This window comes from Urocitellus parryii, chromosome 15 (assembly GCF_045843805.1).
Source record: "Urocitellus parryii isolate mUroPar1 chromosome 15, mUroPar1.hap1, whole genome shotgun sequence".
In the NCBI taxonomy this organism is placed as follows: domain Eukaryota; kingdom Metazoa; phylum Chordata; class Mammalia; order Rodentia; family Sciuridae; genus Urocitellus; species Urocitellus parryii.
This window is the reverse complement of record NC_135545.1, coordinates 7,623,871-7,648,477: the sequence shown is the minus strand read 5'-3', so window position 1 is coordinate 7,648,477 and position 24,607 is coordinate 7,623,871. Positions and strand designations below refer to the sequence as shown.

The window sequence follows — 24,607 nt, the reverse complement described above, 5'->3', positions numbered from 1 at the left end:
GCCCTCAACTTCCTGGACAGGGCAATGTCCAGGTCACTAAGAGATGTAGTGACCAATCAAAGCCTCTCTGCTCCAGGATGGAAGGCAGGAATCCTTCAGAGTGGCTCCCCACACCTGGGGGTGGGGAAAGAGCGGAACTGGTCAGAGGCTGAGACAATGAAGGAAGAGAGGTACGCAGAGGGAGGGACAGACAGACAGATGTTATGGGGAGAGCGGGCTCTCCCTGGATTGCTCAGCTCTCCTCCTCCAGGAAGCCCTCCCTGAGCCCTGAGGAGGTTCACAATGTCTTGTGCTGTCTCCATGAAAGCCCAGATGTCACTAGACAGGGCCTGTGTCCCTGTGTGTCCTTCCTTCAGAACCCAGGCCTGACCCACCTCTGGTCCTCAGCATGACCGCACACAGGGCCTGTGGACAGGGTCCTCAGGACACAAGTCAGGCCTGATGGAATGAAATCGCGCTCAGTGATGTCTCTCCCCAGGGATTCTGCCCTTCTGGCTGCCGGAGAGACACCTGGATTTCCTGTAGTGCTCCCAGAGGACCTCCTGTCTGACCTCCCAGGGGCCTCTTCTGCAGGCTCCTGTGGTGCCTAGTGCTGTTGCCTCTGGGATCACACACCACACCATGTACAATGTCCCCAGGGCTCTCCCTACCTGTACTCCGGCTAGTCTCAGTGCCAGTATTTCCCGGGAGACTTTAAAAGAACATTTTGAGGGAGCTGGGGGTGCAGTTCAGCGGTGGAGCCTGTGTTTAGCCTGTGTGAGCCCCACTTGGTGGGAGCGGGCGGGGGGACTCTGTTGAGCTAATGAAGAAGTGAGAGGATCAAATCAGGGAGGGGTGTGGCCTTCACAGTGAGGCAAAGAAAGGACTTTTCTGCAGGGGTTAAGAGAAAAGCTTCCTGGTGTGTTGGTGACAGTTAACTTCTCTTTTTCCTTCTCACAACTCTCTGAGAATATCTTTCTGTCCCATGATCAACTGGGGCCGTATTCAACTCATCACTCCTGCTGACTCTTCCTGTCCCCATAATCCCAGCCAGGGCTCAGAACTCGTGGTGGCTCAGAACTCATTGCCTCCCACCCCCAGGCTCCCTCTAAGCTCTCCCCCTCCAGCCCACTCCCACACATCCCAGAGGGTCTTTTACACCCAGACTTGACTCTGCCTCTATGGTGGCTCCCCATCACCCTCGGACAAAGCCCCCACCCCTCAGTTTTTCCTGATCAAATCCTTCCCCAGGAGAAAAAGTCCAGGCTTTCCTCCTGGTCTTAGAGACCCTGCATGTCCTGGCCACCCCCATGCCCCAGCCCCGTCTCTCTTTTACCATGCCAGGCCCTCTGGCCGCTGGACCTTTTCACAAACTGTTTCCTCTGTCGGGGTCTCTGACCCCACTTCTCTGCAGGGCAAACTTCTCTACCCTTCAGGAGTCCCTCCCCAGGAGGCCATCTGGCAATGCCATGAGATGGCCAGGGGCCTCCTCCACGCTCTGGAAGCCACCTGTGTTACCTCCATTACAGTGAATAGACAATCCGGGCTCAGTGCCCAGAGCGGGAGGAACGGCCAGGCCGGAGGTGGTCCCAGATGTGCATTTCACGCCTATTCGTCTCGGGCGCTGGGAACAAAGTTTGGGTCATAAGGAACATATGGGGCTCTGCCTGCTCTACACTTTCATCCCCTACCTCCTGGGCTCCTGGGTGGGAGGTGGCAGGGCCAGGACTCTCCAGGCCTGGTGGTTCCCACAGCCCCTCTGGACCTCCTCAGCCCTCTCTCCCTGCCCTCACCTCCCACTGCCTCTGGGAGCCCAGCAAAATCCTCTCCATCTGGGGGTCCTCTCCTTTCCCGGGGGAAGGTGGGGCTCTGCATGTTTACACAAAAGCAACAAAGTCACATTCAGAAGGCTCTGACTCTGGCCTTACTGCTGTCCTAACCCCAGCCTGTGGATTAACTCACTTCATCCCCTGAATGCGCCCTATTATTTTGATCCTCCCCATTTAACAGAGGAGAGCCTTGAGGGACTGGGAGTAGCAGTGCTGGGATTTGGCCCCGGGCCATCTGGTTCCAAACACACGGCTCTGTCCAGCAGGACTTCCTGTGAGGGTAGAAATGATCTGCACCGGGGCGGTCAGGATGCAGCCACTTGAAACGCATCTAATGCGACTGAGAAACTGAATTTGTAATTTTACTCCATTTCGATTCATTTACACTCACGGAGCTCAGTGTGGCTGCTGGCTACTGCCTGGGACGGTGCAGCTCTTGATGGCCCCGTAGGGTGTGACCACTGTTGAATCTTCTCACCTGTCTGAGCTTCAGTTTTTCTGTCTCGAAGAGGTAGTTAGCGTCCTAGCTAAATCCAAGCACACCTGGGTTTGAATTCCACCCACACACACCTCAATGTGGAGCCCCCCAGGAGCCTCAGTTTCTTCATTTGTATCCTGAGGATAACAGGCCCTAATTATTCCACAAATATTTATTAAGTACCTATTATGTCCCAGGGGCTGGAGTTACAGCAGCAAACAAAACAGACACACATCTGAGGTCAGGGATCAGGAGGTGGGATGGAAAGCCATGGCCAGGTATTACCTCTCTCCAATCTTAGCCACTTTTCCAAGATATGCTACATGGCTGCTCTGCCGGCATCTCATGATGTCAGAGCACACTCTGGCTTCTGATTGGTCAAAGGTCTGGTATTAGTGCAGGGACAGAGAATTATTCTAAATATCTTTTCCCTTGATACAAAAACACCCTATGCAGTTGAGTCCAGTATTAAAGGCTATATTCCCACCCTTCCTTCATCTGGCTGCCTGGATATATAGGCAATAGCCGGCACTAGTTTCCATCTGGACCAGGGGGATTAGGACTGTTCTAAGGACGATGAGAAGGAAAAATGGAAGAGTCCTGGTTCCTGGACTATCTCCAGATTTCTATTATTCAAGAGGGAAACAGGACTGGGGATCTAGCTCAGTGGTGGAGCACTTACTTTGCATGTGGGAGGCCCTGGGTTCAACACCCGGTACTAAAGGGAAAGAAATGAACTTCATTTTATTTGAATCACTGTTATTTAGGGATTATTAGGAACACTAATGATACAGACAATATGAAGAACCATGTCAGATTTGGTTGGGTTACAGATTAGACCATTCATTGATTTATCCATTCAACAAATATTTATCGCACACCTATTATGTTAGCTAATTCTCTAGGTACGGAGATACATCCATGACCAAATTAGAATCCCTGTTCCCATGGTGCCCATGTTACAGTGGAACAATGACAACACAAACAGTAAACAGATAAATATATTTCAGCTTACATGGCAGAAGGTGCTTTGCAGATGTGATTAAAGTTAAGACACTTGAGATGGGAGAGATTATTCTGGATTATCTGGATGTGTCTTTTCTAACTACTTGGGTCCTTAAAAGCAGAGAATCTTTCCTACTTGTGGTAAAAAAAAAAAAAAAATGACATGAGGGGCTGGGGATGGGGCTCAAGCGGTAGCGCGCTCGCCTGGCATGCGTGCGGCCCGGGTTCGATCCTCAGCACCACATACCAACAAAGATGTTGTGTCCACCGATAACTTAAAAAAAAAATAGAATTAAAAAAAAAAAGACATGAGACAGGAAGAAGAGGTAGAAGAAATTTGAAGTGTGAAAAGAACTCAACTCTTCACGCTGGCTTTGAAGATGGAGGAAGGGGCCACCAGCCAAGGAATGTGGGTGGCTGTAGAAGCTGGGAATGGAAAGGCAGCAGATTCCCACCAGAAGATCCAGAATGCAGGGTTTGGGGGGGGGGTTTTCTTAAGCATTTCTTAATTTATTGTTTTAGTTATACATGACAGTAAGGTATATTTTGACGTATCATGAATATGTGGAGTATAACTTCCCATTCTTGTGGTTGTACATGATGTGGAGTTACCCTGGTCGTGAATTCATATATGAACATAGGAAAGTGATGTCCAGTTCATTCTGCAGTTTTTCCCATTCCCCCCCCACATTCAGTCTAGTGAACCTCCACTCCTCCCTTCTACTGAGTCAGCATCCACATATCAGAGAGAACACCTAGCCTTTGGCTTTCTGGGGATTGCCTGTTTCACTAACACGATAGTTTCCAGTTCCATCCATTTACTGACAAATGCCATAATTTCATTTTTCTTGTATGGCTGAGTAATATTCCATTGTGTATATATACTACATTTTCTTTATACATTCATCTGTTGAAGGGCACCTAGATTTGTTCCATAGCCTATCTATTGTGCATTGAGCTGCTATGACTATCGATGTGGCCACATCACTATAGTACTCGGAATTTTAAGTCCTTTGGGTATACCAGGGAGTGGGAAACTGGGTTATATAGTGGTTCTATTTCAAGTTTTCTAAGGAGTCTCCAAACTGCTTTATAGAGTGATTGCATCAATTTGCAACCCCACCAGCAATGTATGAAGGCACCTTCCCCCCACATCCTTGCCAACATTTATCGTTACTTGTATTTTTTTCTTTGGGGGGGGGCAGGGGATTGAACCCAGGGCCTTGTGCATGCGAGGCAAGTACTCTACCAACTGAGTTAAATCCCCAGCTTTGTTACTTGTATTCTTGATAATTGTCACTCTGACTGGAGTGAGATGGAATCTCAGTGTAGTTTTAATTTTCATTTCTCTAATTGCTAGTGATGTTGAACATTTTTTCATATATTTGTTGACTACAGAATACAGCCTTGACAATGCCTTGATTTCAGCCCAGTGAAACCCGCGTGGGACTTCAAATTTGTAGGACTGTTAGATGAAGAAATTTGTGTTGTTTCAGCTGTTCAATTTGTAATTTGTATGACAGCAATAAAAAATAAGCCCACCACTTGTCCCTTTCTGGGCACATAAGAGAAGTTCACTTCCCACCTTCAGGCAATTGAGGGACCCACACAAGTAATTTTTTTTTTTAAGAGAGAGAGAGAGAAGAGAGAATTTATTATTATTATTTATTTTTCGGCGGACACAACATCTTTGTTGGTATGTGGTGCTGAGGATCAAACCCGGGCCGCATGCATGCCAGGTGAGCGCGCTACCGCTTGAGCCACATCCCCAGCCCCCACGCAAGTAATCTTGATCGCTGGGCTGTGAGTGGAAGAGTGGAAAATGTTCCCAGGCCAAAGCACTTAGTGCTCCTGTGGGTCAATTCAGTGCTTCCTCTGGTTGCCACATGATGTGGGGGTGGGGGTACCACAGGATGCAACTGATGACACACCATGGTGCATGACTCTCATCTGGGTCCCTGAGTGACTGAAAAACCACTCCTTGCCAACCGACATTGGACATGTACATGAGCAAGAAATAAACTTTCATTATGCGAAGCCGTCAGGTAACCTGATTAATGGAAGACTGTGGAAGCAGCTTGCTGTTACTGAGGAAGTGTGTCTCAGGAAGAGAGAAAAGTGCACAGGCCCCGGGGCAGAGTGTGTTTGGTTTCTACAGGAACAGGAAGGGGGACAGTGTGGCTGCAGTGGCCTGAATGAGGAAGAGTTGGAGGAGGTGAAGTCAGTGACATGGCAGGGGTAGATCGTATAGGGCCTTATAAGGCAGGCAAGGACTTTGGATTTGATTGTTGGGCATACGAGTGATACGATCCGACTGCTATGCAGAGAGATTCTTCTGGATTCGCATTTTAAAGTGGTCATCCTGCTTCTGCATGAAGAAGACTCTAAGGGGTAGCTGTGAGGGAGCAGTGATGTTGGCTTGAACCAAGGTGGTAGCAATGGAGGTGGTAAAAATGGTTGAATTCTGGACATGGATCTTGAAGGAGCGGATGGGACTTGCTGGTGGGTTTGGAACTGAACATGGAATGGTGGGTGAATTCCCAATTGAATTGGCTTCTAAAGACAATGAAAAGGGCAAACAGAAGGGATTTATACAGTTTTCCTGAAACTTTTCTTATAATATCTCCCTAAGACTTCAGCTTCAGAGATACCCCCATCCTGGGTCTAACTGGAAGCCAAAGGTGAGGTCCCCCCAAAGGGGATTTTCATTGGTGGCTTGGAACTCAAATAGTTATCCCCTGGAGGCTATTTCTTCTAGCATCACCAGGAGCAAACCCAGGTTCCCTGGAGGACTAGCAGCCTAGCACCGTGTGACATGACCTGTCCTACTTCCCATTTGCTGAGAGCCTCATTTTTGTCTCATGGATGAAAAATGTTATTTTCCAGGTTCAAATCCCTAAGACTCCCTCCAAGTACCTCCTCAGTGACTCTGTAGAAAAGGTCACTCAAATTTGAAGAGCCTGCTTGTGAGTGCAGGGACAGAGGTCTGAGTGTCAGGGAAGGGGCTAGGCCATGACAACCTTCCATCCCTTAGTACTTTGCTTCCTGCCTTTCTGGCCCCACCCCTGTGGCCTGTAGGTGCCCCACTGTTGGGCAGGGATAGAATTCTGCTTGGCACCGAGTGATGTCCTACTACTCTGCAGCTCTCAGGAAAGGGTACAGGCTGCACTTGAAGCCCAGGTGAACCCATCAGAACCTTCTTCAGACATTCACTCAAAGTCCCCTTATTCCTTCCTCAGAGACTTTCCAGAGGTCCCTCAGAAATGAAAAATTACTAAATCTGGAACTTTCTGGAAATTGGGAACCATGGTCCCTTTTAAGGAAGTTAAATTTCCCGCCTTTTCCAGACACGCCCCTCTTTGGGCCTGTCCTTAAGCACCCGGTGATGCCACAGGAGTTCTTTCAGGGGATTGGCCACTTTGTCTCAGGGAGCCCGGGGAAAACTTCAGCTGGGCAGATTCCTCAAGACCATCTTCATTTGCCCCTAGAAACTCTCCCAGTACAGATCTGGGCTCTGAGGACGAAATTCCTCAAGATTTGAGACTTTATTGTGGGTAATTAACTGCGTGTGTCACAAGTCAAACGAAGGGCCACGGGACCAAAATCCGGCTCAGGCGCCTTCTGGTGAAAAATCTCCTGCGCCTGCGCGTTGCTGGCGCGTGCCGGTGACGTAAGGCGCTCCGTGGCTTCTGATTGGTTCTCTCAGGACGCGCGCGGCTGAGGAAGGCTGCGTGGCAGGTTCCGCATTGCTGGGCGTCGACGCCTCGCGCGCCCTGGTTAGTGTTAAGGCCTAGGGTTGGGTGAGGGAGTTTCCAGGCCGCGGCAGCCCCCTGCACGCTCCTCCTGCTGTCGCCGCCTCAGCGGCCGGGCCCAGGGCGGCCTCCAGGGCAGTGCGAGGCCGTAGCGATCTAGGACGAGGCGCTCGGGGTCCGGGTTTCCAGCCGCGCTGCCCAGCAGCAGGTAGTCGGTGCCGGGTTGTAGGCGCAGGCAGCCGCAGGCCAGGTCGGCGCCGGGCACCCAGACGTCCTGGCCGCCCCGTTGCACAGGCCGCGCCCGCTGCTTGTACACGGCCAGCACCCGCACTGCCAGCCGTCGCCATGCAGGGCCGGCCGTCTCCAACGCCAGCACCTGAGCGTGCAGAACTGCGGGGAGGGAGGTGTCAGGCGTGGGTGGTGCAGTGGGATCAGCCTGGTCGGGTGGGCCCGGGGCGGGGGTGGCCTTCCTGGATCATGGGAGAGAGACCTTGACCCCTTAAAGGTGAGAGGACTGGAAGTGGCCCTGGGTAGTGAGGGTCAGGCCTGCCCCAGGAGACACAGTCCAGGAGCCGGGGAGAGATTAGAAGGGAGCGGGGTTAGGATTTACAAGGTGGATTCCAAGATTAAGGTTGGGAAGGGCGAGGCTGTGTGCTGCCCAACAAAGGGGAGGCCAGATAGGGAAAGGATCCTGGCTGGGAGCCTGGGGTGTGTTGGGTCAGGCTTTGGGGGTCATATTAGAGGCAGCAGATCTAGGACTTATATTGAAGGGAGAGTGGATGGGGACACCTACAGTAGGTGGGGCTCGGGACAAAGCAGCAGTTCTAGGGTATTTAATGCAGTAGGTTTAGAAGGTATCAGGAGAGAAGCCCTTGTGCAAGAGGGGTGTTGCCAGGGGAAGGACTCTGGGATGAATTTGAGTAGATAAAAGGGTGAAGTTAGTCCCTGAAATCTGAGGGTTGAGATCACATTAGTTGTAATTTGGGCGAGTATGAGGTCGGACAGTGTTGAGGGCTGGGTCTGTGGGGCAGGAGATCCCTGTAAGAGGGGAGGAAAAGGCCCAGGTGAACCCATCACAAACTTCTTCAGGCCTAGGACACTAGTGACCAGAGCATGATCTTGAGGGTGGAGGAATCCTGGATCCTCTATACGGGGGGGAGATAGAAGGGGTTGTTCTGGATTTGTGGGCTGAGCTGAACTCCTGCATGTCTGTGAGCTGTTACCTGAGGTCATCAGCCCCAGCGTCTTGGGACTAGTGTGGGCTAATAGATTAGTGAACCAAGAGGTGGGCTTTTGTGGGGACCCAGCAAAGGCTTAGCTATCTGGAACCCTGAAGAGAAAGGGAAGGGGTCTGAGATAGGCAGAACAGAGCAGGGGCCCTTTCACTCAACCAGTTCCTCTTGCCTTCTGTCCCTCAGAGATGTTGGGCTGAAGAGGCGGGTGAAACTCTGCAAGCCCAAGAATCCAGGAGAAGAGGAGATACAAGAAGGTAGTGAAGACCCCTTCCTCACTGTTCCTCCCCCCATTCATGTCCCATCAGATCCTGGATTGGGAAGGGCCTTAGAATTCAGTTCCCCTTGCATTTAAGATGAGGAAATTGAAGGCCAGAGAGGGTGCTGCCTGAAGGCAGTCGTCAGGTCATCTGGACAGCCATGGCCCCCTTTCCCCCCAGCACTCACCATAGTCCTGCTGGCAGTATCTCTGAAGGCTCATGTGTACTCTGGTATCCGAAATATTGCAGTAGTTTTGACACTGAGGGTCTGGGGAGGGTCAGGCTTCTGAGACCTGGGCCACAGCCTTCTGCACCACCCATCCTCCAGTCCTCCTTGATTGACAGCCAGGGTGCCCACACCCCTGGTGACTCTGGGTCCCAATCAGTCCATCCCTGACCCCTCTTACTGCCTGGGGATCTCTGTGCCAGCCTGCCTTACCAGAGCTGGAAGCACCAGGTGTAGTAGCAAAGATGGTTGTTGCTTCTGGAATTCCTGGGAGACCAAAGGAGAAATTTAATTTAACCTCTTAGCCACGCTCCCCAAGGATTGCAAGGATCTCTTGCTCTCTTCTCCCAGGACCCAGGAGTCTGGACCCCTACCCCTTCTTCTTTCAGGACCAGAAGTTCAGGACCCTAACCCCTTCTCCCTAAGACTAAAGAATCTGGAATTTCAGGACTGTATCCCTGAGGCTCAGAGTTTAGTCTCCAACCCCTGGTTCCCATTTCTTAAGGTCACTTGTCCCACCACATTCATCCACTGAGATCTGGACTGTCTCCTCCCCTCCCTACTCAGGACTTGTGGCCCTGCCCCTCAGGACTCACGCTGGCAGGGCATCCGAGGGGAGCGGCTCTGCTGGTAGCCAGGACCACAGCGACTGCACGTCAGGCCTGTGACCCCTAATTTGCAGGAGCACTGCCCACTGGTCTGGTTGCAGGTGCCTCCTGTTGCCCCAATGGGGTGGCACTGGCAGGCTACATGTGGAAAGGAACTGGGGACATGGGGTACCTGGGACCCAGATGCTCCTTACCAAATCTGCATGCCCCTCCTCCCCAAGACCCAGGAATCCAGGTCCCAGCCCTTCCTCCCTCAGACCCAGGAGTCCAGGCCCTGCATCCTTGCCCTCTGGGCCTGGCCACACTCACCCCTGCAGGCCTTTCGGCTGGTGATAGGCTGGCTGGGATCCCTCCAGAACCCTGGCTGGCAGTAGTGGCAGTGTCGCCCAGCTGTGTGGTGGCGGCACCGTTCACAGACACCCCCACTCCGGCCACCAGACAGCCTGAACAGCTCAGAGTTGAACCGGCAGCGTCGAGCATGCTGGTTGCAGGAGCAGGCTAGAGCGAGTGGGGGAGGGCACATGAGGGCCGGGCTCTCTGTTTCCAGCCCTCTCCCCACTGCCCTGCCCTCAGGAAAGGAAAAAAGTGAGGGTATGGTGTAAAAGACGCAGCCTGGAACTTCTGGGTGAGCCTGGGTCCCAGAGCATCTTCATTCTCATTCTAAAATGGGATATTGGTCCAGAAGTGGGTGAGCAGGAGGGGACCTGGGGACTTCCTGAGTGGCACTGTGAAACTGTGGTGCTAAAAGAGGAAGGGCAGCTCTGGGTGGGCAGTGAGCTCAGACGCTGTCTGCCTCTGATTGTGTTCCAGAGCTTGGTTTCCTCGGCTGCAGAATGGCATTTGTAGTGTTTATTTCATGAGGCTTACGTGAGATAAAGCAGATAGAAAGTGCTTAACTCGGGGCTGGCACAGAGCAAGTACTTGCTGATGAGTGCTTCCGCATGTCAGATGCCAGGTGCTAAGTGATTGATGTATTTCATCCCCAAAGGGCTGTGAAGCTACCACTATCATCATCCCCAATTTGCAGATAGGAAAACAGACACAGAGAGGTGAAGTCACTGCCCCAAGGTAGCACAGCTGGGTGGTAGTCAGAGGCAGGATTTGAACCCAGGCATCCTGGCTTCAGAGGCTGTGTTCTTAGCAACCACACTCGGGTGCTTCCATGTGGCTCATCTGAGGACAGTCTATTTTGCTGGTGGCATTTATCAGGTTTTTGAAGGCAGTAGCCCTTAAGCCTTACTGCTTTAGGAATTACCAGGGCCCCATTTTAAGAAAACAATATAAATCCAGGGCCCACTCTCTGAGCAGCTGCTGGGCTAAAGATCTGTATTTCTGGTGAGCGCCCCAGAGTGCGCTGTTGAGGCAGGAGGTGCCTAGACCATCCTTGAAGTTACCTGGGTTTAAGGGGGTTGAGGGGCCTGCTCTGTCAGGTGCCTGGGAGTCCAGGAGCCGTAGTGCAGAGCTGGCTGTGTGTTCTCTGAGAAACGACTTGCTCTGAGCCTTGGTTTGCTCCCTGTCTAGTGGGGATCTCCACCTCTGACTCCCAGGGTTTGGGGGTACATGAGAGGTGTCAGTGCCACTCAGATTATCTGACTTGAGGGGATCACTTCACCTTGCACCCCGCCACCTGGGAAACTCGGACCTGGGGAGTGGGAGTCTGCATGCCATGTCTGTAAAGCTGCTGCTCAGCCCCAGGAGTTAGCCTCACCTGTCCACCCACCCCACACCACAGTGCTGTCAATCTCTCACCCAAGTTTGGAGGGCAATGCCCTACCCAGCCTGAGTGGCCATTCGGAGGGACAACCTCCCAGCTCCCGGGCCCAGAATGAAGCCTGTCCCACCCTCAGGACATGTGAGTCTCCCTTGCTCACTTCCCTGAGGAGGGCTGATGGAGCAGGTCAGACTTGGCTGCTCCAGAGGCCCGGTGGGGCTGCCAGATGGAGGCCCTAGTGCAGTGGGGAGCAGAGAACTGGAACATGGTGGCCTCCTGGCCCCCAGGGAAGTCTCTAGTAGGGGCAGAAGAGGGTTGGGAGCTGAGGCCACTAGGATGATCTGCTGGTACAGTATGTCCCACGCATGGAGGTAGAGGACTGGGCTCTACCCAGGGTCACAGTGGGGTGGGAAGAGCTGACCAGGTCTCTGAGGAGGGGCCTTGACCTTAGAAGCTGCAGCCTGGGAGCACCTGAAGGGAATGGGCATCAAGGAGAAGCTGGGGGTAATTATTGGCTGGTGGCCCAGTGTGTGGTAGCTTCTAGGAAGGTGTGACTCCCTGTGAAGGGTCTCAGCCCTGCTCCTTGCTGGCACTCAGACTTGAAGTCAAGTGACCTGTCTGTCCCCTTGGGGCTCTCCTTCCTTTGCCAGGGAATGGTAACATGGCAGGTGCTCAGGAAGCTTTCCTTCTGCCAGGTGTGGACTGGACTCTGCTCTGGAGGCTTTTGTGTGTCAGTTCACTGGATTTCCACTTCCACCTTAAGGAAGCACTGTTACTATTCCCACTTTTCAGGGGAGGGAAGGAAGTGAAACAGAGATGTTAAGTCACTTGCCCGAGGTCACTCAGCTGGTAAGCAGAGGGGCTGGGTTTCACACCCAGGCAATCTGAGCTGCGAGACTGGGCTTCTGTCTGCCACCCTAGAGCACTCAGGTGACAGCACCCAGTGGGAGTTTGGCAAGCGGGAGCTGAGGCCCTGGACATCCTGAGCTCGGGTCCTGGTTCTGCCACTCATGGTAGCTGTGTGTCTTTGTGCAAAGGACTCCCAGCCTCCAGCCTTGCCTGCTCATCTAGAAATGGGCTTGATGCCGCGCCGAGCTGGCACGTTTCGTGATTGTTGTGAGGTTGGCTGGAGTCAGGAAATGTCCCTCTGCCCAGTCTGCTACCTGAGCACCTGCACCCAGCCAGGGACGGATGATAGCATCCTGTGCCCTTGGGGACACAGGACCAACAAGTTGCAAGGGGGCCCCAGGACTCACGCAGGCAGGGGTGGGGGTGCCGGGGCGTGGCAGGCCTCCAGGGCCAGTCTCGGTGGGATGGGCGGCAGCTCTCGCACCCTGGGCCGGTGGTGTGGTGGCGGCAGCGGCAGCGCGGAGGCCGGGCGCGGGCAGCACAGCGGGCCGCGTGGCCATGGCACTGGCAGCGGCCTCTCACGCCAGCTGCTGCCAGCCCTGCTCGGCCTCCAAACTCCACACGGAGGTGGCTGGCCACCACCCTGGCCTTAGGGCCTGGTGGGGAGCGAAAGATGACCCTCTCAGGACCCCCCAAAGCCCCAGGCCAGGCAGGTCTGCGCCACAGAGGCCTCCAGGGACCCCCTGCAGCCCAGGCCGCAGACAGAACTAGGGCTGGGGGTCCTGGGGTGCAGAAGCGCAGACTGACAGACGTCAGGAGGAAGGGGCCATCCAAATCCAGGGTCAGACTGCCATTGCAGGTGGCCCCAGGGCCAGGACTAGTCCCTGGGGAAAGGGTACAGGACTGGGGGCAGGAGGCTGCTATGCCACCTGTCAGCTGGGTCACTGGTGGAAGGCAGAAGCGAGGGCGTCCCCCTGGATCATAGCATGGGTCCGAGGTTGCCCGGCTTAGGAGGAACAAGAGGGCAAAGGTCACGGGCATGATCCCAGTAGAGCCAGCACCTAGGAGGAGAGGTGGCTGGGTGGGACCTCAGCCATCAGTCTCCACCCTGCTCCCCAAGGTGCCCTGGGGAACCCCAGCATTCCACCCCAGCCCTACCCAAATCCCCTCCCCGACTGCTTTGAAGCGAGGAAAATAGTTCCATCTGGGGAGAATCACTGTTTACATAACCCAGAGGGGAAAGAACGCAAGCAAAATCGAGAATTTTGCCTGAACTAATCCGTAGCTTAACACCCCAGAGTTATCCGTCAGTGTCGAAAGAGCAGGGCCTCTGGGGAGTGGGTGAGGGGTGGACCAGCAGAGGCCACAGATGCGGAAACCCAGAGAGACACGGGGAACAGGGCTGGGGAAAGCAGAGAGAGAGAGAGAGGAGGACTCAGAGACAAAGAAACAGAGAAAAGACAGAAGCAGAGACAGAGAGATGGGTGAAGAGACCCACGGGAAGGTCCAGACGTGGGAGGCAGAGACAGGACAGGGCTGGGCACCCAGAGTTCACAGGAAGGTGGGAGATCCTGGGGGCCAAAGGGGCAAGCAGGTGACACTCTGGGACAGCCATGGACAGCAGACAGACCACAGGCCTGGGGTGGGGGTGGGCAGAGCTGGAGGTGCCCCACCCCCCTGCAGGGATCAGAAGCAGCAGGGTGGGGGGATCTGAAGCCGGCTGAGGCCCCAGCCCACAGGGATCAGAGGGAGGCCCTTTCCCATGTGGGGCCCTAACCTTGTTCTCCACACCCTGGGCACGGAGGGGATTATCACCAAACACAGGCCTCCCTGCCACCCACCCCCAGCTCCTTAACCCTTTCTCAGCCACCCCAGTGCAAAGGGCAGGATGGTGGCCTAGGGGTGGGTGGCAGCCAGGATCTCTCTGGGGCTGAAAATTGGGTCTGCATAATCCTGTGGGGCTGGGAAGGCAAATGCTTGGGTTCCCTGGAGTACCTGGAGTGGGATTCTGAGGTTAGATTTCTGGTACTTTCTGATCATCTCATCCCACCAGCCACTCTAGGCCTTAGCGGGGCCCAGGAATCAGAGTCCCCACACTCTCCACCCGTCCTCAGGTCCCTGGAGCAGATGGGGGAGCAGATGTTGGGGGTGGTGGGTAATGAGGGAGCAGAGACAAGCAGGAGGGTGGGAGAGGAGGGTGCCAGATGCCAGATCCCCCTCGGGGAGCAGAAATCCAGACAGACCCCAGGGCAAGGCAGGAGCTGGGAAGGACTCAGCCCTCAACTGGCCCCTCCCTTCTCTCCCGAACACCAGGGCCCGGGGAGCAGCCCACTTGGAGTAGGGATCTTTCTTGGGTTCCTGCCTGGCTCTGAATCCACACTCAAGCTGGCACCTGGGCTGGGGTCTCTGGGGCACCCTTGGTGGGAAGCTGCACAGTCCACACTGCTGTTGCCATGCGGACCTGCCTCCCCTGCCCCGGACTACCGACACTGTCCCCAGTGAGCCTGGCGCCATTTTGCTCTCGTGGCAGTTCACTGGGCCCCTGGGCCCCAGCCTTGTTAAGGAACCCTCACCCCCTTCTCACCCCGTGTGAGAACATCCCCCTTGCTAGGTGGTTCAGGGAGTCCTGCCTTCTGGCCCTTAGCACCTGGGGAACCAGGGTGTGGGTACCCCGGTGCTCCTGGGACACAGAAACCAGCCCCTGCCTGCGTGGTGCCTGCTATCACATCCCCACATTTACCCCTCGGGGCCTGTAGCCCACCCCACCCTTCAAGAGCAGGTAGGTCCAATGGGATCCCAGAAGACCAGCAGCTGCCTGGCTTGGGTAGTGGGGTCTATGGGGACCCAGGCTTCCCTCCCTTTGTGGGAACCCATCCCAGCCTCAAGCCCTGTAGTCAGCCAAACCTGCAACTAGAAGAGCGTCCTGTAGTCGGTCCCCACTGCGCTGCCTTTGCAGGAGCTCGGCTGGCCGCGGTGGGCTCTCAGGAAGGAGTGACGAGTAGCTGTGCTCAGGCCAGGCTCGTGGGGGTTCTGGGCGGGAGCTTTGAGCAGAGCCCGCAGAATCCTACACCACCTCCCCCACCCCCGCCGCCCTAGTCCCCTCGCCAACCACAGCCACACTCTCCCCATAGGGACCCCTGCCAGCCACACTACCGGAGACCATGTGGGACCAGAGAACCGCTGCCCCTGGTGGGCCCACAGCTGGGCGGCCCCAGGCAGGTGGGCGGAGGAGGCTCCAGGCAGGTAGGATGGGTGGCTGGGGTCCTGGGTCCACTCCCACTTGCCCCAGCCTACCAACTCCCCAGGGCGTGGCTCAGCTGTGTGGCGCCACGGCTGCAATTTGGGAGGGCTGACCTATGGGCTGTTCATGCTGAGGTGGGGCATTGGCCATGGGGAATTCTGCTGACCCCAGCCACCCCTCCTCATCCTCGCAGGAACCTGGTGTCGGCTGTGGGCTAACAAAGCGTTGAGGTCAGTTGCTTTCAAGTCCTAAAAATCTGTTCTTGGAAGGATCAGGTCAGCTGCAGGGAAACTCAAAGAACTCAATGCCTGGGGTGGGAGGGCGGGGAGAGCAGTGGAGAAGCAGAGCACCTCAGGCCTGTGGGTTCTGGGGCCTGGGAGAAAGTGGGGAGCACCGGGGGCAGGGTTCAAAGGCACCCCAGCAACAGGGGGCCTTGATCCCCAGCCGCTTTTGTTTTTAGATTCTTGTGCAAATGTTGAATCGCCCATGTGAATGGTGGTGACTAGAAAAGTAAAGTTTTCTAGCTTCCCTCTGGGGAAAGCAGAGGCCTCCAGTCCCAGGATGGTGTTCAGCGTTGGCTGCTCCTTGGCCTTGAGGACCCTGGCATTTGTTGTGGCTCAGCGGGGCTGTGCCTGACAGGGATCAGGGTACTCCCTGCCCCATGCTGCTCTGGGGTGGGGTGCAACTATGATTCTGGTTCTGGGTGACCCTCAGGTACATAATCCAGGAGGAGCAAGGGCAGGGACATCAGATTTAAAAGATGGGTGTTAATTCCTAAAACTGTGAGGAGGGGTTAGCTTCAAGAAAAATCCATATCCAATTGGGGCCAAGAGACCGCGTCAGAGGGGGCCTTGTGGAACCTGGGCAAGGGATGTGTGAGAGACAGTGTGGCATATTGCAAGAGTCATGACTAGCTGATCAAGGAGTCCTGAGCACGCTCCTCCTGCTGCATGACAGCAGGACGGGCAGTGAACAGTACCTCCGGGCGCTGGCCCTCGAGAGGCCACCTAGAGACAAAAGGCACTTTCTTTTGAGCACTTTCTTCCTATAAACTCCTAGAGGGTATCAAGTGCTTCAGAGCAAAGGCAGGCCAGGGGACCGGGCCTGGCAAGGACACCTGTGATCCCAGCGACTCTGGAAGCTGAGGCAAGAGAGGGAGTGTTGGAGGCCCGTCTGGGCAACCTAATGAGACCCTGTTTCAAAATAAAAAGGGCTGGGTATGTGGCTCAGTGGTAGAGTCCCCCAGCCTCTGGGTTCCATCAAGGGAGAGGGGTGGGGTGAGGGGAGAAGCCAGCAAGCAGGGGGTGGTTGCTGGGGTGGTGGGGGTCCTATAGGTTTCAGTGGGACAACAAGGGAACATTTGGGTTGAGGTCTGAAGGAGGCAAGGGCAGCCCCTCTGAGTGCTGGGACAGGAGCCCTGTAGCCCTGGAAGTGCTGGTGCACAGGGAGTCCTGCTGTAGAGACTCCGGAGGCTCAGGCCACCTTGGTTTTCCTTGTAGGACAAGAGGTCCCTAAGCTCTCCTCCCTGTGGGCCTCCTCCTTCCTCCTTTGTTCTTAATAGCCGCAGTGCCCCAGGCCATTAGAAGCCCTGAAGGCTCCTGCAAGGTGGGAGGAGGGGGGGTGGTCTAGAAGCCTCCAGAGCCCAGGAAACATCCCCGAGCTGGAAGACTGGGGTGCTCCCTTTGGGACCTTCACCCCCTGGGCCCTGCTGCGAGTGTCCAGACCACGCCCTGTGTGACACCCGCAGTGGATCTGGGTTGTCTTGTTATCAGCTATGGTATTAGTGTTGAGCTCAGAAGAGGGACGTCTGCAAATAGGTGCAGTCAGTTCAGGGCAGGTGTTGGCACCAAATGGCTCAGGTGGGTCTCTGCCACCCTCCACTGACATAGGGAGCAGGACAGCAGGCTAGTGTCTGTGGGGGTGTCCTGGTTGTTGAGACTGACAAACAGCCATGAGGGGGAGCGCAGGAGATCCCAGTAGATGGTGCTCAGAGGGCCCCCTCAGGGCAAGCAACGGGGTTGGAGGGCCCCAGCAGCATGTCGTCCACTTGGTGCCTGACCAGCATTTACAAAGAACTTCAAGATGCAGCAGCAGGATGTCAGACTCCACCAGGGAGCCTTTCTGAGCATGAGGCCATGGGGCTACTCTGGCCACACACCATGAGGTGGCCCTGGAGGATGCACTCTGGTCCTGAGTCAGTGTCTCCTCCCAATTGGCCCAGGCTCTGGTCCCCGCTCTGCTGGTGCCAGCCTGGGACTCACCTGGGGCCTGGCTGCAGCAGCATTAGCTTCTCTCAGTGGAAGAACCTTGAGTTGGGCGGGTGGTATAGAAACAGATGGGATGTGGCTCAAGCGGTAGCGCGCTCGCCTGGCATGCGTGCGGCCCGGGTTCGATCCTCAGCACCACATACCAACAAAGATGTTGTGTCTGCCGAAAACTAAAAAATAAATATTAAAATTCTCTCTCTCTGTCTCTCTCTCTAAAAAAAAATAAAATAAGACAAGGATCCTATTTAAAAAAAAAAAGAAACAGATGGGACGGAATTTTCATCAGCTCAGAGAAGAGGGGCTCAGATTTAACTTGCTTTTTGGAATCTGAAGCAGCCAACAAAGCATTTCTTGTGCCTCTCTCTCTCTCTCTCTCTCTCTCTCTCTCTCTCTGTGTGTGTGTGTGTGTGTGTACAGGGAAGAAGGAGTCATGTCTCTTATAAGAGCTTACTGACCTCTTTGGGGAGCCATATTAAACTTGAGGCATTCAAAGAGAGCCAACAATGTTCAGATTTCCCAAAGGGCTCAGACTAATAAAGGAAGGCGCCCTTGCATATAGGAGGATGAGAACGGAGGCATCCTGAGGAACTCCAGAGCTGGTCAGAAGAGTGAATGAGGGGAGAGAAAAAGTGGAGCTGGGAGTGAAGACTGGGTGGGAGCCCTGGAGAGAGGTCATCTATTCCTTCAGAGGGACAGGGAGCCACGGTCACAGAGCCCAGTCAAGTCTAGTGGAGCCAGGGCAGGACCGACCTGAAGGCCAAATGACTGACCACAGTGACTCGGTGGCCCAGCAGTGCCACTGCCAGGCAGATACCTGAGGGACATGAAGACCACACTCGCAGAGCTCACACAGGAGCCTCATGGACATACGGGACAGCGACCGGAGTGCCCACCAGCTGAGGATGACCAGGCAAGATGGGGCCCCCAGAGCCGACACGTTCTTAGCCACCACAGAGCAGTGAAGCACTGACACAGGCCACCTGGGTGGGCCTGCAGAGCTCGAGGGCACCAAGTGGAGGACTCCAGACACAGACCACGCGTGGCCTTCGCTTTCGTTACACGAAGCCCAGAATCGGCAAATCCACAGAGACAGGAAAAGAGAAAATCCAAAGGACCTTAGTTGGAGGGGAAGGCAGGAGGGTGGAAGTGAGGTGGTTAAAGGTGTAGGGTTTCTTTTGGGGATGATGTAGATATTTTTTTTTAACAAAGTTTTTTTTTGATTTGCTAGCAATTTTAGTTTTTTGATGGACACAACATCTTTATTTTTATGTGGTGCTGAGGATGGAACCCAGCGCCCCGCGCATGCTTGAGCCACATCCCCAGCCCTTGATGTAGGTATTTTAAAAGTTAGAAAATATACTGAAAGCTGTGAAATTGTGCACTTTTTTTGGGGGGGGGGATAGTACTGGGGATTGAACCCAGGATGCTCTACCCCAGCCTTTTTAATTTTTACTGTGAGATGGGTTTTGCTAAGTTGCTGAGGCTGGTCTCTAACTTGCAATCCTCCTGCCTCAGTCTCCAGAAAAGCTGGGATTATAGGCATGCACTACTGTATAAAGCAAAATTATACACTTTATTTTATTACTATTCTAATTAGTTGTACATGACAGCAGAATGCATTTCAACTCATTTTATACAAATGGAGCACAACTTCGTTTCTCTGGTTGTACATGATGCAGAGTCATACCATTTGTATATAGAGTAATGGGGTAATAATGTTCATTTCATTCTACCATCTCCCCCCCCATACCCCCTCCCCTCCCCTCACTCCCTCTTCCCAATCCAAAGTTTCTCCATTCTTCATTTGCCCCACCCTCCAATTATGGATCAACATTTCACATCTCACATGTTGGCAACATTATGGATCAACATTCACATATTGGCCTTTGGTTCTTTGGGATTGGCTTATTCCCTTAGCAAGATACTCTCCAGGGGCTGGGATTGTGGCTTAATGGTGGAGCGCTCGCCTAGCATGGGCGGGACCCGGGTTCAATCCTCAGCACCACATAAAAATAAAGGCATTGTGTTGTGTCCATCTATACGTAAAAAAATAAATAAATATTTTAAAAAAAGATACTCTCCAGCTCAATCCATTTACCTGCAAATGCCATTATTTCATTCTTCATTAAGGCTGAGTAATATTCCATTGTGTATATGTACCACAGTTTCTTTATGCATTTATCTGTTGAAGGGCACCTAAGTTGGTTCCACAGTTTAGCTACTGTGAATTGAACTGCTGTAAACAAAATTATACACTTTAAATGTATGTGATTACATCTCAGTAAAGTGGTTACCAAAAAAAGAAGAGGGTTGCTTACTGCAAATCTACATTTATTTATTTTTTAAGAGAGAGAGAATTTTAATATTTATTTATTTTTTTTTAGTTTTTGGCGGACACAACATCTTTGTTTGTATGTGGTGCTGAGGATTGAACCCGGGCCGCACGCATGCCAGGTGAGCGCGTTACCGCTTGAGCTCCATCCCCAGCCCTGCAAATCTACATTTAAAAGCTAACTATATTCTGGAGGAAGGAGGTGGCAGTTGCTAGTCCCTTGGGTCCTGGGCCAGAAACCAGCACTGTGGTACTTTTACCACATTTGACTGGGTGAGGCAGGCAGGAGCCTATCCAGATTCAGTGGGATCAGGACTGTTCAGGCAGCTCAAAACCCTCACACCTGCTAACAGCAACAGGAAACACTTGGCACTTAGCATTGTGGGTGCCTTGGCTAGTCCCATGTTATATAAGGAGGAGACTGAGGCCCGGGAGGTCAGAACCTAGCTGCACTCAGGGCTGCTGGCCAGCAGGGGGCCGAGCCTGCCAGTGAACTGCCTCTGCTCAACCACTGGGACACGCTGCGCTAAGGTGGTGGAGCAAGGATTCGTCTCCTTGGTTCTGTTTGCTTCTCTGCCTTTAGCACTGTTGTCTGGAAGTATTTATTTTACAACATGTACGAGTTTTTCTGTGTGCTTGCACTGAAGTACATTACAAAGGCACAGAAGTCCTCTGGCTGGCAGGACCAGGGAGCGGGCTACATTCCCAGTTCCCCAGTGGATGCTGAAACCACAGGTGTGCCCAACCCTAAATATACTGTTTTTTTTGCATGTACATAGATGCCTGTGATGAAGCTTGAGTTTTCTAAATTGGGCACAGTAAGAGATGAGCAGCCATAGCTAACAAGTAGGACAGTTATAACAGTACACTGACACAAGAGGAGAATGTGACCTGTCTCTACCTATTAGCTGCCTTATTGTACTTACTTACACTTGTTCCCTTAAAGGAAGCCTTCTGTGGCTTCTCTTTGGCGTATCTGAACTGTCGGCACCACTGTTCTTGCACTTCGGAGCCATTATGTAGTGAAATAAGTGTGACTTGAACACAGGTGCTGGGATGCTGACAGACAGTCCCTGGTGACTGACAGGTGGGGAGCTTCTCAGTGTGAACACGCAGGACAGAGGGAACAACTTGGCAGAGTGGGAAGGTGAAAGGTTCATCATGAAATCTAAAGTTTATAAATTGCTTTTTTTTTTAATGCCAGGGATTGAACCCAGGGGTGCTTATCCATGGAGCCACATCCCCATTCCTTCTTATTTTTTATTTTGAGACAGGACCTTGCAAAGTTGCAGAGTCCGGCTTTGAACTTGAGACCCTCCTGCCTCAGCCTTCCAAGTCGCAGGGATTAGCAGTGTGTGCCACCTTGTCCAGCTGAATTGCTTATTTCTGGAATTTCCCATTCAGTATTTTCAGACCACATTTGACCTTGAGTAGTCAAATCTGTGTAAAATGAAAGGAGAGAACCACTGTATCACATTTAATTCTCATGCAACTCCATGAGGTAGTGCTGTCAGGTCGGACCATAGAACTAGCTGCAACTGCAGGTAGAATACGGCTGGGTATAAGTGTTTCCAAATGGTGGACCTACTCACCCTAATAGGTGAGAAAAGCTTAAGAGGTACAGGAACTTGGCCGGTCAGGTGTGATGCTGGTAAGGGCCTGGGCGGGGCCTGCACTTGCGGGAGGACGCCCTATTTGTGCTGTCAGGCCTGCGTGCATGGCACTTCAGACTGCCAACGCCTGGGGATCCTGAACTGGAAGCAGTGAGCGTGGCTTGCACCCCACTCGCCCCTCCTGACTCTTGTCCTCTCTCTCCCTGCAGCCAAAGGGTTTGGAGCCACCTGCCCGTCCCTCTCCACCTTCTACTTCCTTTTTGTTGTCTTTGTGGTGTCCACCATCTTCCACTGCCACCGGCGCCTGGCTCTGGTACCTGCCCCCTGGGCATATTCAGCCCAGGTGGTTGTGGTCCCCAGACACCACCCCCAGGAGGGCATGTTCACTATCAACTCCAAAGGCCGCCTGGGGAACCAGATGGGCCAGTACGCCACGCTGTACGCCCTCGCTAAGCTCAATGGGCGGCCCGCCTACGTCCCTGCGCAGATGCACAGCACGCTGGCTCCCATCTTCAGGATCACGCTGCCCGTCCTGCACAGCGCCACGGCCCGCAGCATCCCGTGGCAGAACTACCACCTCAACGACTGGATGGAGGAGCAGTACCGCCACATCCCGGGGCGCTACGTCCGCCTCACGGGCTACCCCTGCTCCTGGACCTTCTACCACCACCTGCGCCAGGAGATCCTGCAGGAGTTCAGCCTGCACGAGCACGTGCGCCAGGAGGCCCAGCGGTTCCTCCAGGCCCTGCAGGCCACGCAGGCCTGGCGGATGACCTTTGTGGGAGTGCACGTGCGCCGGGGGGACTACATTCGTGTCATGCCGCAGGTGTGGAAGGGCGTGCTGGCCGACAGAGGCTACCTGCAGCAGGCCCTGGACTGGTTCCGAGCCCGCTACCGTTCCCCCGTCTTCGTGGTCACCAGTGACGACATGGCCTGGTGCCGGCAGAGCATCGACAGCTCTCCTGGAGACGTGGTGTTTGCTGGCAATGGCCTTCAAGGCTCCCCCGCCAAGGACTTTGCGCTGCTCACACAGTGCAACCACAGCATCATCACCGTGGGCACCTTCGGGATCTGGGCCGCCTATCTCACAGGTGGGGACACTGTCTACCTGGCCAACTTCACCCTGCCCAACTCCCCGTTCCATATGGTCTTTAAGCCACAGGCGGCTTTCCTGCCAGAATGGGTGGGCATTGCTGCGGACCTCAGACAGGCCCAGCAGAGCAGCCTCTAGACCTGCTTACCCCTCCCTGTCCTGGGCCTCTGGGGTGTGTTGTGGGGGGGATTGCAATTCAGAATGTGGAGTTCAGGTGGTATTTGAATTTGCCTTTTCCACTTCATACTGAGTGACCTTGGACAAATGTCTTCATCTTTCTGTGCCTTAGTGTGGCACCTTGAAGATGAACGCAGGCAGAACTTAGCAGTAACACATGAGAATCCACAAGTTCGTGTAGGGCTCTTGCTTATGACTCGTGGGATGTGTGGGTATGGGAAGGTCCTGGTTGCTGAGGGCCAGTGGATCATACCCACTCGCCAGGTATGTGGCCTGATGAGTGCCTGGAGCGCTCTCACACAGAACCTTACTTTGTTGCAGCACTGGTAGCATAGAGTCCCCATGTTCCATATCAGATCCTAGGGGGTTCCGTGGAGGCCATTCCTGCCCTGGAGCTCCAGGAACTCAAGGCTTTGCATCCATGGGCCTTCCCATGACAGAATGCGAGGGATGGCAGGATGCAGTACTGGGTCTTGGAGGTGTCCTCAGTGGGGAGGCTGTTCCCTTGCAGGGCGGCCAATCCAGGGCGAGAATGCCTCACCTTGGCAGCCCCGGCCACAAAGACTCGGGGTGCACATTGTCATGGGTGACAGCCTGACCCTAAAGGGCTATGGAGACTAGACCACGGCCATCTCAGCAGCTGCCTGCAGATACGGTGACTGGCAACAGACGCCTCACCCCTGCTCTGCCTAAGCCCCTGGGACCTCACTGCCACTCTGAGCAATCCCAGCGTGGCCTGCCCAGGCCTGTCTTCCATTGCTGTAACTAAGGGTCACAGAGTGGGAAGATTATAAAGAAGGCAGGTTCTTGAGGCCCGAAGACCCATAATATGGTGCTGGCAACTGCTTGCAGCTGGGTCATGACATGGCAGGACTGAAGGTCCTGGCTCAGGTATGCCCTTTTGTGAAGCCACGGTCCCCTGGGATTGGCCCTTTGTCCTGTGACCTCTTACCTCAGTTGCCTTCCAAAGGTCCCACCCCCAGGCTCATAGCTAGCTTGACTTCCCCACTCTCCTCCCTCACAATGAGGAGTAACTTGCCACCCAGAGTCTTGGTGAGGACATTCCAACCATAGCACAGACAGAAGTGGGGTTAGGTGGCTACACAGCTGGTTTTCCTGTATTCAGTGTTGTTGTTGTTTTTAATAGGAATTTTATTTTTACTTTTTTCCCACATTTATATTGGTGCATTATAGTTGTACATAAGTTCAGTGTATTTTAAAACATGGAGATACCAGAATGTTATTGGTGTAATGCTCCTTTATGGGTATTTTAAAAATCATAACAAAATCATTTGAATTCACTTAAAATTCCTACCAGGTGTAGGTGCCCTGGTTTAGGGACCCTCTCTGTCACTCTCTTTCCTGCATGACACCGTCTCCAGGGCTCCTGCTGTTTGACTCGCCATTCTTGGGCTCACTTCCAGAGCCCAACCCCTCTTCCCCATGGAGTGCTAATGTGCCTTCTCAGAGTCGTCTTGGGCCTGGCTCCTTCCTTCCGTCCTTGACAGGGTGGTCAGGTGTGGCGTTGGCTATAAAGTGGCTTGGGCACGGCAGGTCTCTGCCAGCTCTCCCCTGCCACGTGGCAAAGCACCCTGAGACCTGGTGCTTAAGACACGGACAACATTTGCTCTCTCTCGCGGTCTCTGGGGGGCCGAGCTGCGAGGCTGTGTCGGGCAGCCAGGAGATGGCCCTCCAGTGTTAGCTGGGCCGGGGATCTGCTCCCGTGGCTGGAGGGTTGGTGCTGGTCCTGGACATGACCTCTGCCAGCCACTTGAGTGTCCTTGCAATGTGCAGCCAGTTCCTCCAGAGCCAGGAAGCTGCAGAGGCCTTGGTGACCTAGCCTCGGAGGACGCACTGTCACCCCTGCCCCATCTATCACTCCAGACAGCAGCTCCGCCTCCACGTGGGAGGGGACTGCACCAGGGCCTGTATCCCCCAAGTGGAGGTGGGGTCCT

At 54.0% G+C, this 24,607-nt stretch overlaps 2 protein-coding genes and 1 non-coding gene across 3 annotated transcripts; 1 reads left to right on the top strand and 2 right to left on the bottom strand.

Annotated features, from left to right (window-relative positions):
- Positions 1-934: 934 nt before the first annotated feature.
- On the bottom strand, positions 935-1,003 carry LOC113195044 (small nucleolar RNA SNORD31). Its single transcript, XR_003302353.2, has one exon. It is a non-coding gene; the product is annotated as a small nucleolar RNA SNORD31 (small nucleolar RNA).
- Positions 1,004-7,074: 6,071 nt separating this feature from the next.
- Positions 7,075-12,979, bottom strand: Ntn5 (netrin 5). The gene is made up of 6 exons (XM_026406415.2): positions 12,337-12,979; positions 9,679-9,867; positions 9,358-9,507; positions 8,975-9,028; positions 8,723-8,803; positions 7,075-7,433 (listed from the first exon to the last, which is right to left on the bottom strand). Exons 1-6 carry the CDS (start codon positions 12,968-12,970, stop codon positions 7,075-7,077), a joined length of 1,467 nt encoding a protein of 488 aa, XP_026262200.2. The 5' UTR covers positions 12,971-12,979.
- Positions 12,980-19,844: 6,865 nt separating this feature from the next.
- LOC113194990 (galactoside 2-alpha-L-fucosyltransferase SEC1-like) lies at positions 19,845-22,613 on the top strand. The gene is made up of 2 exons (XM_026406343.2): positions 19,845-19,891; positions 21,592-22,613. Exons 1-2 carry the CDS (start codon positions 19,885-19,887, stop codon positions 22,611-22,613), a joined length of 1,029 nt encoding a protein of 342 aa, XP_026262128.2. The 5' UTR covers positions 19,845-19,884.
- Positions 22,614-24,607: the final 1,994 nt, after the last annotated feature.